The following is a 24,385-nucleotide window of genomic DNA, read 5'->3' on the forward strand; positions in this document are numbered from 1 at the left end:
ATTAGGCAGACATTGACTGGCAAACAAGAGTTATGGTTGAGTTAAGAAGGATCAGTTAAGCAAGGTAGCAGCAGCAGAGCCTGACTGAACAGGTTTAAGTATGAAGTTGAAATTTATCTCTATTTCATAGGCAAGAAAGGGGTGGAGGTGAGAGCCAAGGTTGAAGTTGTATCAGTCAACAAAGTATAATTGAGCTTGCATCTGAACTGCAAGACTGATGTAATCTCCAGTTCTACCAGTACTCTAGTAGTCCAAAGCAGGTGATCTGCTGGAGCACAACATGCCTGCTGCTGTGCTTCAGCCTCCTGGGATCCACTTCCAGTAAAGCAAGGACACAGTTTGGGTGTTCATCTGGAATGGGGAACAGAGGAGTGACTAGGAGCAAGTAATTTATACCTAGGTGTGAGTCCAAAAGGGAAGATAGCACTCTGTCTAGGTTCAACACTCGGGCTAGGATGAAAGCTAGGAGTAACATCCTGGCCAGCAAGATCTGATGTTGAAGATGTTGATGTAGAGCAGCGTCCACTAAGGACAGCTGAACTAGATTTGGGGCTGATCATTGACAGGAAGGTAACTGGCTCTACTTAAGTCAGAAGTTGTAGTGATTCCTTGTTTAAGGCTCACATTGGATTGTGGCTTGGTGAGATTGTGGGCAAAAAGGTCTGATGAACTAGAGAAGGTTACAGTAATTCAGAGTAGTTAGGATTTCAGTCTGCATCAGCAGGATTGTTTTAGATATAAAGCTAGCAAAGATTGCTTTGTACAGATTTGAGGTTTGGCTGGGTAGTCAGACTTAAATGATTCCTAAAAATAAGCTTGCTGCTGATTTCAAGGATGTGCACTAAGGTAAGAGCTGAGAGGTCTGACCAGACGGCTAGAAGAAGCACATCTCTGGTAAACATGAGGAGAGGGCTTCTTAGGGGGATGATGATCTCCACACCTGGCTGTAAACCAGAGGAGTGGTGAACCAAGCTGGTTTTTCTTACATTGGATTCCAACATGTTGTTTAATAAATATCTCTTAGAATAAGTGTAGAGTAAAGAAAAAGAAAAGGCCCACTTACATTGGAGAAGTTCGTGTTTCCAGGTGTTGCACTCCCCCATGTCTCAGCATTCGAACTCTGTCGTCATGCAGTGAACAACACTGCATGAACACAATATTACACGTAGCAAGTAATACAGTTTGGTTTTGCTCTTGCAACTATTCTTTTACTGATTTTAACTTACTCTGTTTCTAGTATACTGAGGGAGATAAGCATGTACCTTAATGCCAGATCAGCAGACTGTTTTCAGGTCTGAGTTCTGGGGACTGGGCTTTTTCTGTTAAGTTACTTGACAAGAGCTTGTGCAGAGATGAGTCAGCTCCTTTAAGCAGATTGCATTTGAGTAAAGTACAGATAAAACAAGTATAGTTTAAATCCAATTACACAGCAACTGGCTAACTGTCTAGTAGGTCCAGCCATGAAACTCGGAGTCCTCAATGCCTGTGCAGCTAAATTAAATCCCCCCAGAACATCCCTCATCTGTGCTTCCGGCTCTGTCCTCCAAAACGGGCTCACGGTAGGCTTTTGGGAATGATCCCAAACTGTGCCTGAACATTGTTTTGGAGAATGTTAGTTGGTGCAGGGCAACTGTGTGCCAGGAACAGCTTTAGGAGTTAGTAGTGTGGAGCATCATACTCCAGTGCCCAGGAATGCTCTGGCCACTGTAAATTTTACAGCCTTAGAGACTGAAAGACCAGAAGCCTGTTTGTCAATCGGTCTCTCAGAGTTTTGCTTTTAAGAGTTTCCATAAAATATATTGACATTAGCATCTTGTTAGCATCTTGTGGCAGTGTAAGAAGCATTTTTTTAGAACTTCTTATTTAGGGTAAATTATATGGGAGCAAATCTTAAGTCTTGTAACCTGCTTGGAAAAGCAGGTGAAAAGCTGAATAGAACTGCAAGTATGGAAAGCATGGAGAGAGCAGCAGCCATACCCAAGCATTTACAACACCAGTTTTAGTCCCCTTCACATGGGGAATATTGGAGATGTGACAGTAAGTGTCACTTAGCTCCAATTGCTCATTTCATTGTGCTTACCCATCACAGTGCATCCATGTTTGTACCTAATTGTACAAGAAGTGCTGAAAAGCAGGTATCTTTACTGCAACGTCACTTCCTCTCCTTCTACCCATACAGTGTAACAACCATTTATAGTGCCAAAGGTTTCTTGTGAAGGCTGGGGCAAATGTATGTTCGCCCAAAATACTGGCCCATAAATTGTTTTCTCCTATACTGCCAGTAGTTGAATGCTGAAAGTATAGTTTCTCTCTTTTTGTCATAAACCCTAGAATAAACTAAAATTCTAGTTTTCATTGAAATAAATTTATTTATGGAAGGTGAATATTAACATTTTAGAAACCTGAATTTTTATTAGTCTACATATAAGCATTTTCATGCATCTCATATCTGAAGTCTATAAAGTTGTAAATAAACTGTGTGCTGGCTTCATTTATATAAAGCAAATTGTACCTGACAGCCTACAGAATAATAATTTCAATGTGTTTAGGAAGCTGTTTTCAGCAGAGAACATTTCAAGATTTCTTTAAGGCACATGATAATACTGAATCTCACTATATTTGAGTGATTGAAGATTTTTTAAAATTGCTTTTATTAGAAATTATCATATATATATATATATATATATAAAATTTCTCTATGTCTTGCACGTATGGAGTCAGTACTTAATAATTCTCTGGAATAATGAGTAATATATTTTTCCATATATTTTTGAGGATTTCTATGTCTGTCCATTTTACTTGCCTTTTGTAAACTTTTAGTATCAAATTGCACATACACAATATTTTAAAATAAATTTAAAAATTAAAATTCTTCTTACGAGAAATGAATTACAATATTCATTTACTTAATCCTAGGTGGCCTTGTCATTGTAGATGCTTAAAAACATCCTACCCAGCCTCTGCGTGCCATTCCAGAAGGGCACGGGTTTTTCTATAGTTGTGTGACGTATCAGCCAGCCCTGCGCCGATGGCTTAAAACTCTGATATATCTGAGATGACACTAGAAACCCATGTTTGGGCAACTGAATCAATCCTGAAGTGACTATTGTATTAGGGTCTCCTCTACAAAAATGTACGACCAAGGCAGTGAATAGTCACATTGCATTGGGTTTGTGATTGGTAAGCAGGTTGTCAGCAATCAGGAAAATTGACATCAGTGTGTTTTTTTGCCTAACTTTCCCACTCTGGACCTTGACCTTCTTCTGTCCTGTTTGTCTGGTGTTCCTGTTCTTCCTTGTTATTAGAGCAGGCACCCTTGGTGCATATGCTGGAGCCCATAGAGGAGCTTTCAGAAGAGGAAAAAGGTAATGGTTGATTCAGCTCAAAATGTAGTGGCATGTGTTTTTTGAAAATAAAACCGTAAATATTATTTGATACCTACAGTATTTTTTCATTGTATTTGAGTATGCTTATGTGATTTGGGTGGGAACATTCCTTGTTTGTGTCAGTCTCCTGTTTGCTATTGGTGCTTGTAAATATTATGATTTCTTTATCCAAGTTCAATGTTTTTATGGAAAGCTGGCCAACTCTTTAAAGCAGGCATATTCGATATGTCTAAAGGCACTTGAGCTAAGCAGAGCGAAAATGTTTGATAGGGAATACCCCCTTACTGGGAAATTTTTGGTGCTGACGCTATTGCAATGTATGCTCGCTTCTTTTTCAAACTCTGCGTAAGAGGATAAAGAGTTCAGATAGCAGAAGGAAGTTGGTGGTGGAGGTTGAAGCTGCCTACTTTCATAGATGCACCAAAGATACTTTTGCAAGTAATCTAAGTTACGCCTACCTCTAAGCAGCCACAGCTCCAGCCAGGGTTGTGCAATTCTGAATTAAATTACATAGCCCAGGGTTGGCAACTGTTCTGCTTCAACTGAGGAAAACTTGGAGAAGGCCACATTTAGAGTGACAGAAGAGAAAGCATTGATTCATCCTGTGTGGTATTCTTCTCCTGAAGAAGGCTAACTGTACTTGAGATGAAATACCAGATAGCTGCATAGCATAATAATCTGTACAGTGTGCAAAAATCAAAATCAGTCTTGAATCTTATAGCCAATGAGTTTAAATTTTGAAGGAATGATGCTGTTTCGAAAACAAAATTGTCGTTAGAATACATCTGCACGTAAGTGAGGGGTTTCCCCAGGGAAAATCCAGGGACTCTGAACAATCTTAAATAAAGACTGCTCGCATTTTTGCCGTTCTTTCTGCTATTTCTCTTGCTTGCCATCTTCTCTCTTGATGGATTGTCTTTGATTCTTCTGCTGTGCCTAAAGGCATGGCCTGCAGTACAAAAGAGAGAAAGAAAGAATGCAGTCTGAAAAGATAGACCAAGATTTTTTTGTTTTCAGTGACAGCCATTTGTAAGGGAGAGTGTGAAAATTCTTGACTTGGCAGATTATTGAAATAATGTACATTATTTCAATATTATTGAAATAATGTAGCATTATGTACGAGCTGAGACAGTGGACCAGACTTAAGGTCCCTTGTCTCCAAAGTTGTCAAATCTAGTATTTAGGGGTTTTTTAAAAAACAAAAATGAATAAGAAAACAGTTCCTTAAACAGTCAGCTCCAGCAAAGAGGATTTGGCTTGAGTTAATTAGCAAGAATTAATATTGTCATTAATTAGGATAATGCTGGGTAGTCTTGTAACCCATATTAGTATGTAGTAATTATGAATTTTAAAATGATTTTAGATGGATCTATTTTATTGTAAGGATTAAAATCTGAAAGGGATAGGATTTTCAGAAGGCTCCTTGGAGCCTTCTGCTTTAAAATGTCTCATGTCTGGCTTTGTGGGAAGATGCCATACTGCATAATGCACCTTTTCCTGATGGGGATAGTCTGATGGCCTTATGTTTCCACACCGACCAGTAGTTTGCCTCTTCTGGGACTCAGCTCTCCGCCCAAATCACTTTTAATCCCACCTCTGTCAGCAACTGAGTTGTCCACACAGTTCCCAAAGCCAGTTAAGATTTCAGCCAGATTCTGTCCTCTTCAACACAGATCTCTTAGTACGGTAGCTGGACTCTTTCAGTTTTCATTACCTATAGTTCTTTCCCAGATCCATCGGAAGCCACTGCCTCAAAACAACCTAAATATCATTTGTGTATCTTCAGGCTTTTTTGGGTCTTCCTCAGGGTGCTTATCTTTCCCTTAAAGAAAATGAGAACTAAATGGAACTGCGTTTTAAGCAATCATTGTTTAAAAATAGGAAAAGCGGCACATTTGTTTTGAAAGAAAACATTTGAAAGTCACAATATGGAATTATTCCTTCATTTATGTCCTTGTCTGTGGGCTGGCAAATGACTCTGCTGCCCTGTAAGGCATACTGGAAAGAGACAAACTCCTGCCCAAGATTTACCTTTTATTTCAGGGGGCGAAGCTGGGAGTGTGGTTTACAGCATGGGATGTTGTATACCCCTCTGTGTATGCTTTGCCAGCTTTGCTGACTACTGCCAGAGAGAAGAAGCAGCTACCATGGTCCCACTGATTATTGGTTCACTTGGTATAAGTGGCATTCAGTAAAACTTTGTCTTGCCAGAGACACTTTATAGGTTCCAAGTGGGTATGTTTTGCTGCTTTACTCCTCTCTATGACCCTTTAATACTTTGGCCTAACTTAAACGTCAATCTTTAATTTAGATGGAAGAATCTGTCTAGGTGATTCTTTATTTCTTGCATAAGAGTTCATGTCATTACTGACAGTTAAAGCAAGGGAAAGAGACAGAAACTTCTTTGTCTGCTTTTAAGTATGTATGATGTCATAGACCTGCATAGAAGAAAACACAACACTGAACTTTGTCCTTGAAAGAGTTTTGAAGATAAGTATTATCCGTCATGTATTTTCTGTGAAATGGTCTGCCTCAGACTAAGGTTTTGTCTTTATGAAGATTTTTGAAAGCGTTACAACTTTCCAAAGATTTGATTTCAGTAGGTGTTTTTTATCAGAGAACATTATGTTGTTTGAAGCTTTTCTTGAGAACAAGTTTGTCATATTCCTTTTCTAATTCCTGCTAGAGTTCAGCTTTGATTTGAAATAACACTTTTAGAGAACTTAATTGCCAGAAGATAGTCTTTCTTCATCAGAAGTTTCCAAGTACAGTTCTAAAAGTAAAGGTCTTTCTTGCTAAATATTCAGGCATATATCTTTACAGTGATTCTGTAACAAGAAAAATAAAAGACACTTGTGATGGTGAGTACGAAGTGCTGAGGTATACATTCCAAGTGAGCTGACTTTTGTAAGCTAGTGCAAGATTTTCAAAAGAATACAACTCCATCTAGACAAAAAGTGCACGTATGTCTATGGTGTTTCTAAAAAATGCATGCTTCAGTGCAGTTTTTCATTGTCTCATGTACTGTGGATTTTTCAAATGTCTCTTAAATGCATTTTTCCATTCTTATTTCAGAAATTGAGAAAGGTGATCATAAAACAGGTAGAAGTAACCATTATTTAATAAATGCTTTGAAGACTGATCCTTCTTTAACTAAAGAATTACGAGTTGTTTTGGAGCAAGCCCTGGAGGAGAAGCTGGAATCCTTGGGAATTAAAGCAGTAAGATTATTTTGAGTTATTTAAAAGAGGGGTAATCTTTGTCCCACTTTTTTGCTATTCTGTTTCACTCCTGTACCACGACCCTCAACCTATAAAATCCAAAGCTTAATTTCCACATGTTATAAATAAGTGTAATTCATTAACCTGAGAGGATGTCCATCAAATTACAGCTGTGGAGGATATGGCTACACCTGTGAGCAGTGTTACCAACTTTTGTGATTTTTCTACAAGCTTTGTGATATTTGAAGTTTAAAAGAGTGTATGTGATTGTAGGATAGCAATCCCAGAAATAATAGCCCCTGTGTTTACAATACAATTTGTTTCCTTAGGGTGTTCGCGGTATCCCAAATGAGCGCTTAAATAAAATTCTGCGTGCTATCCAATCTGCTAGAGAATGCAAACAGAAGCAAGAGCCTGACATTCAGCGAATTCGAGAGCATCTTGAACGCCAAGTTAGCTTTCGAGTTGAAGAGAAATCATCATCTTGTAATAGACCTGTTTCCTGTCCTCAGTTTCCTTCAGAAGGTTAAAATGTTTGGGGTTTTTTCCATTCTCTTACATTTTATAACTGCTATTTAAGGTTTATTTAGCAACATTTCTGTATAGCTGCTTTCATAATTTTTCATATAAACATTCTGTATAGTTATGGCCAACTAAACAACTTCCTTTAAAGGGTTCTTGATATTGTGTTTAACTGCAGAAATCTTATCTCCTATATTGGCAAGATACATGGTGACTGAACTGCTTTGAAGAAAAAAATTACTTTTTTTCTTCTTTTTTGTAAAACTATAATCTATTGCAGAGACATCTTTAATTTTATAAATTAAATATAAAAGATACCAACCATTGTTTCTAATAATCAGATAGATAACTTCTCTTGTAGATAAACAGAAGTTCAATCAATTGGGAATTTCCTCATCTGCCACACCACGAAAACCAGTAAAACGGTCTTCAACAGCTGTCCGCCCAGCTGAACAACGAACAGCCATCACTGAGAATACATCTACACCAAAGTAAGAGATGCTATTCTCATAGTACGCATACCTCAGGTAATAATCCTATGGGTTTGGGCTTTTGTGACAGATGTGAATATTTCCTGCTAATATTGTAAGAATCGAGCAAAGAATTCACATTACTTCTATGTAAACTTTATGCTTACTTAGTTGACTGTCAGTCTTAAAATAACTTGTCTTGTTATTTTTAGATCCAGGAAGCTCTTTGGAAATGGAATTTCCAGAAAGACATCTAGTATCACGTATGTTTTGTTCCCTTGTATTTTTGAAGAAAACATTTTTGGTGACTGAATATTCACATGCTTGCCACGCAAAAGCTATTATTAAGCTGAAATTATAAACACTTTCTGGACTGCATATTTCATATTTTGTTTTAAAGTATTATTTCATTTGAGTCTGTTGTTATAATCCCTGAAAGATAGCATGTTCTCCTTTCAGCAGATGTATTCTTTATTGTGAACCAGAGAGGGACATTCAATAAAATAGGGTAGTATCTCATTTAGTTTCATTCTTAGATGCTTCTTCTGGGCCAGTTAAAAGCATTTAAAGACTCTGGTGACCTTATTTTTTCAGTTGATATTTTCTTACTATGACCAAAATTAAACACAATATTCCAGATTCCACTCACATCAGGCACATTAGTTTGTAATTTCCTGCACTGAAAAATTCCTGAATTATTTTCATCTAACAGAATATCAGAACAGACTTTCTGTGGTGCAGATTCCTAGACCCTGAATTTTTTACTCCCTGCTGATCCATGAAAGCCTATCTTTGTTTGCCTGGCAAGACTTGTTATATATTGGTCTGTTGTTTTGTAAAGATAGTTGCATAGATGGAAGTAATCATGTCTATATATATAAGAGATCATTTTGTGATAACTTTCTGAGTTTACTTAGCAGAATGATTTCTTTCAAATAGTTTTATGGATAGTTAGAATTTTATGGGAGCTCCTGTTTTTTTCCCATAAGAAAAATGCATGTGTTACTGGAAAGGAGAATACAAAGAAGCTTAAATGTGTATGTATCAATGCAGTCACTGAAACCGAGTAAGTCCTTGGGTTGTATGTGTTGTTGCATAGAACTCCACCATTCAGTTCAGAGGAAGAAGTAGATGAAGATGATATTAAGCAGTCTTACATATCACCAGAATTATTGCAAAAGCAGTCAAAAACATCAAGGAGCAAAGTCAGTGCTTTTCAGAAGGCTTCTGACAAAAGCAATATGGATGGGACGGAGGAAAGTGAACTTGAAGAAACTGGAACACCTGTGAAAACTTCAAAAGGTTTTTTCACTACTTTTGTATATGCATGTTGTAACAGCTGTGCATGATTTTGCATTTCCTGATAATATTTCTGTGTTAGAAAACATAATGAAGGCAGACTATCTAGTCTTGAGTGTATGTATATTTGTCTGCACTTTATGGTTTTTGCTAATATGTTTATATTAATATAGTACTTAGAGATGTCAGTTCAAATTAGATGTGCATCGTGCTGTTTTATATAAATGCAGAAAAAGAGACAATCTGTGCCTCAGAGAGACTTCTGTCTAAAGCAGTTTTTCTCAGCCTTTTACTTATTTTTACTTTGTGGAAGATTTCTAGAGCGTTTACAGTAAAGCCCCTTATTTGTGAATGGAAACTGTCAATCTAATTTTTTATGAACTTTAGGAGCAGTTATTCAAAAACTGACCGAACAAGTTGGAAAGAGTCTTTCTAACCATGGAAATAAGAACAAACCAGCTGGAGGGATTAATGTTGCGCAAGCATTTATTAAGAAAGAAGAGGTGCAAGAACTGAAGGTATCACTTTTAATAGCCATTATTATTTCATTAAGTAATTGAACTACATATATATCTATTACTTTTCTTTGTCATGCTGAAACCATCTTGATGCAGTGAAGAACTTAATTCTCAAAGACAGTTTTGGAATCACAGCTAAGTAGTCTTTTTGGGCATGTCTGCACTGGTATACAGAAGAGTGCTAGCGAGCGAGCTGTGGCAAGTGACCTTTTCATCCACACTGCTTATTATCTTATACCATGACTGTTTTGGATCACTACAGCTAGCCCAAAGTTTGGGCACAGTTGATATAGTTTTTATCTCCTATTCTAGCAGCATAGAGAGAGCCCTTCTTTAATTGCTTTCGTAGTATCTTGTTTTGATGGAAAAAATGAATTGCTTATCCAATATTTTAAAATACTTCTAGAGCTTTATCTGATATGGAACTTTTAAATACATTTTAATGAGGGGACAAATTCCATTTCTGAGTATGGTCTTTGTTCTGCTGCCTCTATTTACAATCATATACTGCTTTCAAACTAATCAGATGTATCACTGATGTTTGTCCATTGAGTATGGCATGTGTTCACAATTGGAATACTAACACAACTTGTTCTTTACCCCTCAGGCTCCTAAGGTCCCAGTCTTCCCCTCAGTTTAGAGTTTTATAATTGGTAAGCCACTTTGATGCAAATTGATCTTTGCCTGAACAATTTTTTAAAAAGAACAAAAGTTACTTCAAATCAGAAGTCAACAGCAGATAGTGCTATTTATTTCAGTTTTAGTAGTTGTTATTAGATTGAAGTAGACAGCCAGATACTAGTTCTAGCATTCAAGGAAATATTTTTTCACTAAATAAACAAATAATAATTACTGAAAATCCTGTTATCCATAATAAAACTGATAACCTTAGGGCTTCCTGACTAACAGTTAAATCTGAAATTTATCACTTCTGCCAGAAACAGGGACACTTCTATTCCAGTTTCCAGAAAGGGGTGATTGTCTTAATCAACTTTAGCTGTAATGGTAGGGTAATCACATTTAGCCTGTGTGCTTTTAATTGCCACTGGTGACACCTAACTTGTCCATTGACTGTGTGGGAGCTGCAAATCACACCAAACTCAAAATTATCAACTCAGACATGACTATTACAGTGTAATTTTCTGTCCAAATGTTACTTTCAAATTCTCTGCAATGTCAGATGATACAAGACTGTAAAATGTTCACAGTTAAATTTGGGGCATGTTACATTTTGTAAAGATCTATAGATGGTTGGCCACAGTGTTAAGGAATTTCGGCTTCAAGAGCAAAAAGCTGTAGCAAAATAAGCTTTAAAATCGATGTTTTAAAGATGCCTTAGTTTTCACTGGTAACCTCTCTTCCCACATCTCTCAAGCCCCTGAACCTCAAGGCAGGGACTGGGGGAATGAAGTCCCTCCCATCGTGGGAGAAGATCAGGTTCGAGACCACCTAAGAAGAACCTGAACATACATAAGTCCATGGGACCTGACGAGATGCTGCCCAGGGTCCTAAGGAAATTGGCTGAGGTAGTAGCCAAGCCACTCTCCATCATATTTGAAAAGTCATGGCAGTCAGGAGAAGTCCCTGACTGAAAAAAGGGAAACATCAAACCCATTTTTAAAAAGGGTAAAAAGGGAGGACCCTGGGAACTACCAACCAGTCAGCCTCACCTCTGTGCCTGGTAAGATCGTGGAACAGATCCTCCTGGAAGATGTGTCGAAATATATTGAAGATAGGGAGGTGATTAGAGACAGCCAATGGCTTCACCAAGGGCAAATCATGCCTGACTAATCTGGTGGCCTTCTGCGATGGAGTGACTGCATCAGTGTACAAGGGAAGAGCTACGGATGTCATCTACCTGGACTCTGTAAGGCATTTGATACTGTCCCCCACAACATTCTTACCTCTAAATTGGGGACATATGGGTTTGATGGATGGACTGTTAGGTGGATAAGGAACTGTCTGGATGGCTGCATCCAGAGAGTTACACTCAATAGCTCAATGTCCAAGTGGAAACCAGGAAAGAGTGGTGTCCCTCAAGGGTTTGTATTGGGACCAGTACTGTTCAATATCTTTATTAGTCACATAGTGGGATTGAGTGAATCCTCAGCAAGTTTGCAGATGACACCAAGCTGAGTGGTGCAGTTGATGTGCTTGAGGAAAGGGATGCCATCCAGAGGGACCTTAACAGACTTGAGGAGTGGGCCCAGGTGACCCTCATGAAGTTCAAGAAGGCCAAGTGCAAGGTCCTGCACCTGGGTCAGGATAATCCCCCAATATCAATCCAGTCTGGGTAATGAATGGGTTTTGGGGATATTGGTGGATGAAAAACTGGACATAAGCTGGCAAGGTGTGCTTGCGGCCCAGAAAGACAACCATATCCTGGGCTGCATAAAAAGAAGTGTGGCGAGCAGGTTGAGGGAGGTGATTCTCCCCCTCTACCCTGCTCTGGTGAGACCCCACCTGGAGTACTGCATCCAGTTCTGAGGTCCCCAGCACAGGAAAGACAGACCTGTTGGAGCGAGTCCAGAGGAGAGCCACAAAAACGGTCAGAGGGCTGGAACACCTCTCCTGTGAGGAAAGGCTGAGAGAGTTGGGGTTGTTCAGCCTGGAGAAGAGAAGGCTCTGGGGAGACCCGATTGTGGCCTTTCAAAATACGAAGGGGGCTTGTAAGAAAGGTGGAGGAAGACTTCTTACCAAGGACTGTAGTGACAGGACAAGGGGCAATGGCTTTCAACTGAGAGTAGGTTTAGATTGTATATAAGGAATAAATTCTTTATGATGAGGGTTGTGAGACACTGGAACAGGTTCCCCAAAGAAGTTGTGGATGCCCCATCATTGGAAGTGTTCAAGGTCAGGTTGGAGGGGGCTTCGAGCAACCTGATCTAGTGAAAGTTCTTCCTGCCCACGGCAGAGGGGTTGGATGAGATGATCTCTAAAGGTTCCTTCCAATCTAAACCATTCCATGAAAAATATTTTTGCTATAATTCATTTAGAATACATTGTGTCCCTGATGTGTTAACACAGTGGTGTGTTGCTGTATGGACGTGATGAGTTTGAAATGAGTTTATGAACCCAGGGCAGGTGTTGCTACTTTGTTTCTGGAATCTTTACAGAACAGCACACCATCTTGTATTCTTGCTAATTATATATAAATGTGCATATATATTTGCATATATATATGTGCAAACATATTTGTATGTTTAAATGCAGGCATATAGTTCAAGTTAATTCTTTAAATTTTAGTGGGGTTTTCAAAGGTGCCCAAAGACATAAGCACGAAATGCCATTGGAATGGTGGTTTCTCTGAAAATCCAAATTTTTTTTTATCAGCTTAACTACTAATAGCTTAAATACTTATAGCTGCTAATGGTTGTTCTCAAAACCCACAATACCATAAAACCTTTGTAAGGCATCCCATTGTCATACATTTTATAAAGGAATTGTTTTACAGAAGTTACTTCAGAAACGTTTTAGAGAAAATTAATTTTGTGCTTACCTGAAGCTGTATTACCTGAGTTCACCTGTACCAGACATTGTATGGATTATGGTATTTCTTTGGAGTAAGTCTTTGAGTTAATAAAACTGCTTAGGAGTTTTGATTGGTGCTGTGTATTTACACTTGATCAAAACTGAATTCTGTTTGAAGTTGACATTTTTCTTTGTATTTTGTACTTTAAGAATCATTTGGGATGTAGTGAACATTTGAGGAAACTCTTCCTCCAGCATTTCTCAATATATGTGACACTGACTTTCCCATTACCACGCCCTCCAAATGCAGATCATTTAAAACAGCAAAATGTTGAATCCTGGTATGTTAATGATACAGCACACTGAGCAGATCTGTCACTTTTTGAAAAACAGTTTGCAATGTTAAAATTGAATTATGTTGCAAGATAGAGCATTACCGCAGTCTCTTCCCTTCTTTCGAGACACACAACACGTTCATATTTGTTGATTCTTCTCTAGTATGTACATACCTTACGTTGCTTTCTAATAGCATCTGAATCTTTCTTCTGTGCAATAGAAACAATATTACAGAAGCATATCTTCCTGTAATATTGAGAGACTCCAGTGAAATAAGGTTTTAGCTTTGTGCGAAACCATGTTTCGCTTTCCACAGTTAAGCTCTCTAATAATGCCTTGATTCCATTGAACCACATCTGATTGATAAATAGGGAAATGCTGTAGCTCTTCTTTCAAAAGCGGAATGGAGATATTCAGTTCTCAGACAGATGAGATAAGAAAGACTATGGACTTGTTGCCTTCAGGTTCATGTTTGACTTGACTCTCATTTTGTGAACTCATTATGCAAGTCTACCAGTTGATTAAAAATATACTTGTACGTGCTGACAGTGAGTCTTAAGAGGAATACATATTTTAAGTTTGAACACCATGTGGTTTTTTTAACTTTCATTATTTAATTTTCTCTTTAAATGAATTAGTTTTAAATTGAGAAGGCCTTTATTGCAATATTGAATTTTTCTAGTGTGAACACAGAATGCTTATATAGCAAACTAAACTGCCAGCTTGCATGATAACGTCATGTCTTGATTTTCATGTAATAATATACATTCTAATGCTTAAAGGACTTTCCATTTCATTGGAATAGCTAATATCCTAGAAAAGACGATCCTTTTTTAGGTTAGACATGTGATACCTGAAAACATACGTTTCTGCCAGTTATGAAACTGGCAGAACTTTTAACTTTTGCAGTTCCTGACTTAAAAAAAAAAAACCACAAACGACTTTTAGCTTTAGAACTATAATAATGAATTAATATAATTTAGGTAATTGAATTATGTGGATTTTAAAACTGTGGTGACAGATATCATAAAGGCCGTGTGCCAGTGGAAAGGCCATGTGCCACGGACAGAGGAAAAATCCATGTTTTTTTCTTCTCCCTATTAGTTCACAGAAGTTGATGAAGATGATTGGGATATATCATCAGTAGAAGAAGACTTTTTATTAATGAAAGATGATAGAGGCCAGAAGGCATTGACAGTTCAGAAAAATGAGTCAAATGCTGCATCTGTGGTACATGCATGGGGTCTTCCGAAGACAAGGGTACCAAAGGAGGAAGGTAATGTATTCATACTTCTACATTATAAGCCTTAAGCACCTAACACACCTAGAGAACTTTAGTATACTGTATTACACATTGTAGTTCAATATATGGTATTTTATAAGAAAAGAAAAAGTAAGAAAAACTGTGTGCTTGGTTTTGTGTCATATAAATATCATATATGATATTTATGATACATACTTGTATGTAAACAACACACACACATAAATACACAGAGATGCCAAGAAACTTAAATTTGAGATTTTAAAACATACAGTACTATCAGGTTTCAACCTCGTCTTAACATTAATCATCCAGGGTTTTGGGTGTTTTTAATCCTTTCCCAAATTTAAGGGAGGAGGGAAATTTTCTTACTTTGTCTTGAGAATAATAATCAAATTTCAGGTTCTAAGTGACCTTCCAGGCTGACATAAATATTTGAGCTCCTGGTAAAGTAATAGCCTCAATCTGATATAGAACTTATATATAGTAGTTTCGAGCCCTAACATTTCAATATACTTAAAGGTTAAAGCTGTGCCAGTTATATAAAGATACTTCAGGTTATTTTTAAAGGGACAGTAATGTTGACACTGGCTGCTTGTACTGTGCATTGTATTCTATGACAGAAACAGCCTTCACACTATCAACACTTGTAATTTCCTCAGCTGTTGAAATTCTGGATTTCCTGAAGTCCATAGGTGTTTTCTCACATAGCATGTGACTTTATCTCATAGATAAATACAGAGTAAAAATACGCCCAAAATATTATTAATAATTGTTAATATTTTTTTGTTATTTTAACAGGCCCTCATGAAGCTGATAATACAAGCACGTTAAAAAGCAGCTTAGTCACTGTAACAGATTGGAGTGATTCTTCAGATATATAATTGTTGCATTCCTGATGGGAGGCACTGCTTTTGGGTTCTGCTGGGGTTGAAAACGTAGTTGAAAACATCGAGTGTTTCCCACTCATTTCTCATATTGGTCACGTAATAACAAGGAATACTGTTTACAGAGCTCGTGTCTTTCAGTCCTGAGTGTGAAACAAGAATATTCATATACACATTACTGGCCATGTCTATGTGGAAATTGAGAGTTAATGCTTCTTTCTCGTCAACTCAATGGTGAAAGTCTCTTTGATTTCACTGAGGTGAAGATTTTGCCTCTAATGTTTACATTAAAGATTGAAACTGGTTTTGCAAGAAAGCCTGTTAACCAATGAACAGAATTTACTCCAGAGTATTACTTTATAAAATTTTTAAATGCACATTTTCTTGTATTTTATCATAAACTTTATATAAAATTGTGAACATTTAAAATAAAATATTTCCATATATTCAAATATTATGTTTCTAACATGGTTCACAATAAACACCGAATGAAAAGGAAAAAAAGGCCTCAGCTATAAAGCTAGTTATTATTAAATGCCTACTGTTTTGGGAAGTTACTCTTTTTTTTTTTTTCTATTAGAGTTGAGTCTTAGTTAACATAAAAGCACAGAAATTGGAAAAGAAATTAAAATGTCAAGCTAAGGTGAGGGAAGTACTGACCTGCCATTGCGCAAGTACTGTCATATTTCTGTTTTGTCCATATTGGCTGCCTTCTTAAAAAAACCACAACAGTGTTTTGACTTCAATGAAATGCAAAAATAAGGTAAAATAAAAAGAACCTTGAATGGCTTTGTAGTTCTGATGTATTTTAGATGGTATCAGATACAAAACCTTTTCTATCATACTGTGCCATTAGTAAATACGACTATTCATTTTTTATATTTACACCCTTGTCCCAAAATGAAACACCAAGGGCCCATCTGTTCCTCAGGACAAACCTCAAGACAGACCTGAGTTTGTGTCTAATTCTAGGGTCCCAGTGTAGAAAGTGTTTTGTGGTTATTCATAATCTCTAATCTCATTTATTGAATCATTGTACAAATATTCCCTCAAAAGCCATTGCATTTCTATGGGCAGCCCCCCCCCCCCCAAGGACTAGCTGTATTTTTGAACTGTTGTAACTAATTCAGGATTATCTAAAAAGTGCTGTTAAGTATTGCCTGCTTTTATTTGGTCGGCCCTTCAGGAATGTCATTGGCAGAGCAGGCCAGTTGGTATTGCTTGGGGCTTTTCCTTCCCTTTCGTAACCCAGTGGCTTGGAGCCACTCTGGAGCTGAAGGTGTCCTGGCACCCTGCCCAGCGGGAGGGAACGAAAACAACCCCCTGGAAGTGACTGTCGCTAGCAGAGGTGAGTGCTGAGGCAGGGCAGGAGCCCAGTGGCACAAAGCAAATGCAGAATGTAGTGAATGTCTCCAAGCCTTGTCTTGCCCACCACAAAACTCCCCAAAGGCTGCAGCCTCAACCTTTTCTCTCCCTGCCATGCACACGAATGCTCACAAATCACACGTGCGTTCTTCTTCTCATGCATGCGTTCTTCCTGGGCTGTGCAAGACTGTCTCTAGTGACTGTTCTTGCAACAACTGGCCCCGACTCGTCTTAGTACCTGCTCCTGCCTCCCCAACTCCCATGCTGATTTTCAGTTCACCCAATCTCTTCCTCTTCTTATTCCTATGGCACCAAATTGACCAAGTTGCTGGTTCGTCCACGCTGGCAACGTGATAAGGAGGCAAGAGCCTATTGATTCCCACTGACTGTCGTCATCTGGCGCTGCAGATACAATGTGCTCTGCAATTCTGACGTCACTGCTAATCAGTGGTGAGCTATTTTACATGTTACCCTGCACAGAGTATGGCTGTTTTGTCCAGTACTGAACCCATTTCAGAAACAGTTGCAGTCAGTATGATGTGTGTGATGCCATTCCCATAAGCAATTGCCATACTGAGTTGGTAAATACCCCATTTATTTTTTTCAAGAAAGCAACATCAGCTCATGATTTCCAGCTATAAACTTTACAATACCAACATCAGCCTTAACATATTATATAATAAAATTTACATCAATATGTAAAAAGCTGCAAGTTAATGTTTTAAAAAATCATTGTCTTAGTGGTAATTACATTGGGGTTGGGGGGAAATCACTGCATGAAACATACAAACTTATTTTTAAAACGCTTTGAATCTTCCAAGAGTACAATTAAACATAAGCGTTCTTGTCAAAGTGCTTCGGTGGGGTTTTCTCTGGGACACTGTTGTGGACCTTTGTACGAGAAGACATCACAGATGTGGCTCCATTATATGCATACCCCCTCCTGAAAAGAAGAGAGAATCAACCATTTACAGCTCATCCTACAGACAGGTAACATCTCTGTATCCAAGCATTACAGCAATATAAAACTAGAAGAAATGTATAGGAAGGTACCTATAAATTTCAGGGGAGGGGGCAGGGGGGCCATCTTCCTTGCCTCTGTGGTCTCATTCTGGTTTGACATTTCCCCTCCAGCATCTCTCTTTGCAATTCACTTTTACATAAACTCATATCCCTCGTTCACGGCCAAGTAAATGAGGGCCCAATCATGAAATCTTTAGGCTGTGGCAGATGCCAGGTGAACAGTTACTCCCTCCAGCTGTGCCTCTGCATTATCGCCCCTCTTCTGCTGCTGGAGGTCCCACTGCCACCGCCACTGTCCTTCACCTCTCTCACTTTTGATCTGATGATTTGTGATTAACTTGTCTATCCACGTCTGTAAGGTGACCTGACCACTTTTTCTACATCAGTGAATGCATTTTTTCCAGCTGTAGTAAATTTATCAAGTATATATAACACCAGTATTTGTTCTGAGTCAATAGCTTTTCTTAATTACATTAATGATGGACAGAGCATTATCTTTAAATCCCATTATATTCTTTCAGCCACACAATCCTTTTCTGAACCTCACTACAAAGTGTTTTAGAAAAGTAATCAAGCCACATACATATAGTGGATACAAATGCGCTAGTATTGATTTCTTTCAGTAAGTACAGCTTGTGTTTTACCTTGGAGAATTACTGTTTTCAGCTATTGAGAAGCAGAATATACTGCCACCAATTATGCAGAGTGAAGCTCCAGCCCATCCAATGAACAAAGCTGCTCCTAATTCATACCTGCAGGAAGTTAATAAATGGGTTTAACAAAAGAGAGCATGAATTTAACAGTTTTTCAGAATAAAAGAACTAAATTTTATTTTTTCCTGAAAAACTTTCCATTGACATACGCTTTATTCATCGTAAAATCAGCAGCTCTGCTGTTCACCCATATTCTTTTCATTATTTCCCTCTTACTCAGGAAGCAAACTCTGTCCCTGCGGTACACTTGGGCAATGCCTGTCTCCCCATGCAGCCAGCCGGGATGCCTGGCTTTTCCACGTCTCCTCCTGGATTGCTTGGCTGCAGGGCTACGCGATTCTTTGACCCATTTACAGCGCACAGCTCCTGTCCCTTCGGACCATTCCAGGTTTGTTCCCTCTGGCTCCCAAGCTGGACTGGGGCTTTCACTGAGCCGGCGACTAGAGCTGCTGCCTACAACTCTCCTTAACTCTCCCCTCTGGCTCTCAGGATCTCTCTCCCTCCCTATCCACGCTCCGGCATGCTTAAAACATGAGGTTTTTATACGTGTGTATATATATATAATATCCATACGCAATACGTATACACACACATATGCAATATATGCGTATACATACACAGATGTATCTGATACATGCATATGGAGACACAGATATGCACATACATGCACGCATATGCAGATGCACATGTGCATACACATGCACCCGCGCGCGTGCCGGCAACTTTCTGCTTCTCTAGTCCCGGTGGCTGGCTTCAGGCTGGAAGACACCGCTCCCCTCCGAGCCCGTGGGCACAGCTCCAGGTCACCAGCAACGGTCCCCTCTGCCACCCGGGGCAGCCACCATTTGTTTGCAGCCAGAAACTGCTCAGTTTGACTCCAGGAGGAGATGGTGTTGCTTTAGGAGCATTATCACACAAGGGTAAGCCCAAGTTTCTAAAGCAACAGTAGTAAATGAAGGACAAGAAGGGCACAGGGAAGGCATTCTTTTCCTCCCCCCTGCTTGAGCTCAGCACTCATAACCGGAGCTCTGGAGCTTCAAGACGAGCGGCAAGCCATGGCTGCCACTTGTCTGCTCCATTCCCCAGCGCTTTGCCTGAGGTGCCGCTCTTTACAACACTTTCAGGATGACCTATATTAGACCGCAGGCCCAACAGCCTCGAGAGTCTCATATTCCTCAATATTCGGACAGTGTCTTCTGCTCCTCCTTCTCTGCCCCAGTTCCTTCTTGAGGAAACCTTTATCTCATTCTGACGAGTAGGATCTAGGTTGAAAACACAGGCCCCTGTCCCCCCATCCAGCCGCAGTTATCGGCCAGGTGGCTGTGCTGTTCAAGCCTTTGTTACTAGGTTGATTTATTGTAAGCTCTAGCGAGGCAGCCGAATGACAGCCTCTGCTTGACAGCCTGCCTGTACCACTGAAAGACTGTGCAGTTGATTCCATGTGAACAGATCCTAACTTAACATTAGCTGAAATACGCTGTTCTACAAAGCTCGTCTTCGCAAAGATGACGCTGTGGAAACACTCAAAAATTGCCAGTGAACCTGGACACCCAGAAAATGGTATAGCGACTTCTATAATAGGTCACAAGGGGGCAAACGCTGGCTGGAGAACAAAAAATCGCTTTTCCATGTTTTCTTGAGATTCCACCCAGAGGTAAAACATAGACTTTTTAAAAAAAAAAAAAAAGTCGTACAGGGAGAAAAAGCCACACTTAGGATATCAGTGCTAGATGCTATGGACACCCAGGTTCAAGTCATTTCTGACTCGGGGACTTATTGCCAAAAAGAAAGGGAGCCATTACAGCTCAGAGGTCGGACACTTTGTGAGGGCTTGCTTCCCGGGGATCCCTCCATCCCCACAGGTACTGCCAGAGCACACCTCAGGTACGGGGACCAGGGCCAGGCTCCCCACACATGTCAGCGCAGACCACCCTGGTGCTGGAGAACACAGCTGGACCGAGACCCAGGAAGGCTCTTGCTGTAACAACTTCCTTGCCAAGACCATTTGCCTAGAAAGGGGGAAACACAAGTGCGTTTCTGCATTTCCATCTAACCACATTAAACGGTTGGCCAGAGGCTAATGTGAGAGAGAGAAGGAGACTGATTGCCGTCTCCCCTCCTGAAGCTCTTCACTGGTACAGAAAAGAAATCAAGGTTACATTGGGTTTAATTGGGTAGAAAAGGGTTACCTGACTGTTGCCTACTAGTTGGGAAAGAAGACATGGGGTCCGGCCGTTTTTCTTGGGATTTTTTGTACTTTTTAAGCAACATTTGTTACTATAACGTGTATAAACAGATTGCATATATGGATCCTTCTCGGGTGACTGCCACACTGCTAGGCTAATGAGTGAGTTGCAGAGCTGGCCTAATTGGTCTTTCCTCCACATCTTTAAACAGATAAAAGAACTTTCTGATTTACACTGGTGCTTATGAGGAAAACTTCAAATTTTCAGTTGCATATCAACCTGTGTATGGCTCCCTGGATTTTATCCAATCCATCTTTTCAGCATTTAAGAAGCCAACCCTAACTTCCCATCAAAATCCAGTATGTAAAACAACAACCTTACCATATGAAAAAACCCTTACATACATTGGTACCTTCAGAAAAAAAAAGAAAAAAAAAGGAGATAGGCTTTTTTAGAAGAAATTTCTGCACTTGCTGTTTTTCCCTTCCCTCTTTATCATTAAAATCTTTGCAGGAAACCCACCCTTCTCTTCTTATAATTCTTGGTTGCAAGAACCAAAGCAGCCACTCTCTGAAGTCTGGGGCTGCGTATCCACTGTCTCCATCCAGTGAAATCAATCAGATCAGAGATCACTTACAGATCGCTGGCAGCTCGGGGGGGAGCAGGACATTGATGAAGAGGCTAGAGGTGGTGACCGCTGAGGACTACGAGAATTCAACTGCACAGAACTGAAAGCCACCTTCAACTACACTGACCAAGCAGGCTAAAAGCAGATTTTTTTGCTGTAATCCAGGGAGGCAGAATTCAGTGAAAGAAAGAAAATACAATATCAGTATAGAAGAAAAATATTCTAGTTGTTACATACATTAGGACCATGAAGTAAACTTCCAAGCAAACCAGTGGAAGCTTCATTAGCCGGCTGGATGTCGGCATATGTAAAGGACATACCTACCTACCTACCTACCTACCGAATCGGCACAGCTACCCAAGGGAAATACACATTTTGAATGTCTAATTCTTACGATGCTCGGAAAATGAAAAATAGATTTGAATGTAACAGCGGGACAGTGGAAAGAGGGCCTGTGTGGACTGTGCACAATCCATTCAGAGCCAAGAAAGCTGAAGGGAAACAATTCTCTACAAAAGAGAACGAGAAGTTCGTCAGATAATTTGGATAAACTAACCCCATTCATCAGTAAGAATGATCACAATTATGGAGTTCAAACTGTGGCAAGGGACAAAAAGTATAAAGACTGTAAGAGGGGTTTTTTTTAATTAAAAGTAGTAAATAGTTTCCTAAGAGAAGCTGTGGCACCAACGTTAGCAAGACAGCAAAACAGAAGCACAGATTTTCCCCTATTAGAGGTGTCTGAATAAAAATGACATCCACCTTGGCTGCAAGCACCACGGCGTCCCATGCGGTCCCCAAGACTCTGCACGTGTTATTATGTAGGGTCACACAATTCCTTTGGAGCTGTTTTAAACTGGCAATGCAAACTATCACATCGGGACATATAGTCCAGCCTAAGATTTCTTTCTAAGTAAGGCGGGTTTTAGGGTGTCCCCGTGGTGCCTGTCGTTCCTCAGTGAGGTACGTAATTCAAACCCGAAGTCTCTTGGGCAACAGCTTTAGGCAGGTCTCTGATTCCTCCTGCACCCATACATAGTCAGGGTGCCTCTTCCAAACACAGAAGGCCGGAGGGAAATTCTGACGGCTGAGATGACACTAAACATCTCGTGTGGTTTGTTTTCCACTAAGAGCATCTCAAGCCTGTCTTTGACACTGCCAGAATAACTTCACGACAAAAACGTGCAGTAAAAGGTGAAAGGCTGAAACCCAAAGCAGCACCCTCTCTCAGTGAAGAGCCAATGCCAAATTTCCACAATATACCAGCAAAGCCATTAAATGCTTCCACAATGCATATCAAAGTAAGAGCTCACAGACGGCAACGAAATACATTACTCCAACGTATTTTACATTCGTTGAGAGAGAAAGGAGTCGAATGCCACCATTAGCTTCATCTGATGCAAGGTCATTGCATGAGCTGCATACACCGTGCGCAACTCAGATTACAACTTGTGGCTTTCCTCTCGGCTTTATCTTTGCAGTCGTGATTATGTGTCCCCACACCTGAGCTATGCTGGTTGTTCAGGAAAAAGGTAATTTCTGCAGAGGATGTTTTACTACCTTTATTTCGATATTTAAACCGGATTTCTCATTCCCTTGAAGTAAAACTCAGCTGTGAGGTCTGCCTGCTCTTTTGCAGCAGAAGAGCGTAGGAATACAGTGTAGGAAAGGGACTTCTGGCAACAACCACGGTATTTTTCACTAGGAACAGTAAGCCTGATGAATAATTAACTTCTGGCTATATAGCCAGGCTCCATTTTCTTCACAATACCTCACATCCTTGTTTCTTACAGAGGCCTTTCAATCCTGTCCTTACCGTATCAAACAAGCAGAAACTATAGCAGAATTACGAAGGAAACCAATATGAACTTGTTTTCAAGACAGGAGAAGCTGTGTCAGCCCTACTGCAAACATGGATCCAATTAATGTTATTTATTCAGACTGTTTTCTTTCTATCAAGGAGAAACGGAAAGGTTTAGGGTTCCTTACCGAGTCCTTACTTGGGTCTCAGGGAAATGTATACCCAATGCTTGACATATCCTGGGATCACCACCAAGAAAACTTTGAAATCCTTGTCTTTACAGATAACTTTACATTACGTAAGAAGCCCAAACAGGAAAGTCTACGATGCTATAATTTACAGCCAACATTTTCAGACTTGGTAGTTAAAATGTGAATCCAAAATCCAAGCACTGGTTTATGAATTGCTGTCCTTGTAGGTCCTGAGAACTTGAACAGCTTTAAAGGGAGTCCTTAGGGATGCTCATTTATTTCTAGTGGATCCTGCCATTCTATAAACACTCGCTCCCTTAAATTTAATTACGTGTATAGTCAAAGCATTTATGTTAGCGCTTATATGATCGCGGGTTACGATAAGGTTTATGATCCAAATTTCAGTCAACTGGATCTGAAAATTTGTCAACAAAAAGTCCATAGACCCTGCCAAAACCTCTCTGTAAGAGGGGTCCAGATTGCACAGTGCTCAACACCTTCATGGAAACCACCTTCTATCAAAAGCCTAAGGAAATAATTTTCTTCCTTGCCTATCAAATGAAGCGCCTAATGAGTGCCTCTGTCTTGTGAAATCCTTTTGCTGCATCTGTGATACAAATGCAAGCTTCACTCCTGATTAACCCCATCTGCTCTGCGGCAAGTGGGGCAGAACCCTGCCAAGCCGCGATAAGCCTGGGCACAAAGATTACAGAGCAATCACTGTATGGGGAGGTGTTTGTTCGTTAAATTTCAGCACACGGTTACTACAGTTGGAAAATATGATTAAATAAAACTGCAGTCCACTCTCCTTCTCTGCCCAACAGGAGAAGCACCCGCTCTCTGTTTAAATGGGTTCTGGTGCACAGTATGAAACTTAAGGTCTACTTCTTTGAAAGATTTATGGGTATAGGAAAGTACTTACTTTTGTGCAACAAAAGAAGGATCAAAGAACTCAGACGTAATCCTGTTTGCATACAGGGAACAACTAGTCATAGAGCACAACCCTGAAAAGCATAAGACAAACCATTCAGTGGAGCCAGCAGAAGAGCTTTGGGCCTGACCCTGAAGCCAATGAAGTCATGGAGAATTGTGCGCGGATTTCTGCGG

General features: G+C 39.7%; 2 protein-coding genes across 6 annotated transcripts in view; one reads left to right on the plus strand and one right to left on the minus strand.

The window, feature by feature from the left end:
- DZIP1 (DAZ interacting zinc finger protein 1) overlaps positions 1–15,803 on the plus strand; it is a 41,960-nt gene extending 26,157 nt beyond the window's left edge. Inside the window, exons 12-19 of one of the 4 annotated variants that reach the window (XM_075526777.1) lie at positions 6,462–6,607; positions 6,937–7,132; positions 7,491–7,620; positions 7,812–7,862; positions 8,699–8,901; positions 9,286–9,416; positions 10,024–10,069; positions 14,328–14,411. In XM_075526777.1, coding sequence (XP_075382892.1) covers positions 6,462–6,607; positions 6,937–7,132; positions 7,491–7,620; positions 7,812–7,862; positions 8,699–8,901; positions 9,286–9,416; positions 10,024–10,056 — 890 coding nt within the window. In that variant the 3' untranslated portion in view covers positions 10,057–10,069; positions 14,328–14,411. Of the gene's footprint in view, positions 1–6,461; positions 6,608–6,936; positions 7,133–7,490; positions 7,621–7,811; positions 7,863–8,698; positions 8,902–9,285; positions 9,417–10,023; positions 10,070–10,791; positions 11,278–14,327; positions 14,500–15,285 lie in introns of those variants that run through there. The other 3 variants (XM_075526759.1, XM_075526767.1, XM_075526785.1) reach the window with 3 other exon arrangements.
- Positions 15,804–17,378: 1,575 nt separating this feature from the next.
- Positions 17,379–24,385, minus strand: part of CLDN10 (claudin 10) — a 64,748-nt gene continuing 57,741 nt past the window's right edge. For both annotated transcript variants that reach the window (XM_075491961.1, XM_075491962.1), the window contains exons 3-5: positions 24,201–24,282; positions 18,404–18,511; positions 17,379–17,679 (exon numbers count right to left, since the gene is read on the minus strand). In XM_075491961.1, the coding sequence (XP_075348076.1) occupies positions 17,565–17,679; positions 18,404–18,511; positions 24,201–24,282 (305 nt within the window). In that variant the 3' untranslated portion in view covers positions 17,379–17,564. The remainder of the gene's footprint in view (positions 17,680–18,403; positions 18,512–24,200; positions 24,283–24,385) is intronic.

This window comes from Mycteria americana, chromosome 1, assembly GCF_035582795.1.
Source record: "Mycteria americana isolate JAX WOST 10 ecotype Jacksonville Zoo and Gardens chromosome 1, USCA_MyAme_1.0, whole genome shotgun sequence".
NCBI lineage: Eukaryota > Metazoa > Chordata > Aves > Ciconiiformes > Ciconiidae > Mycteria > Mycteria americana.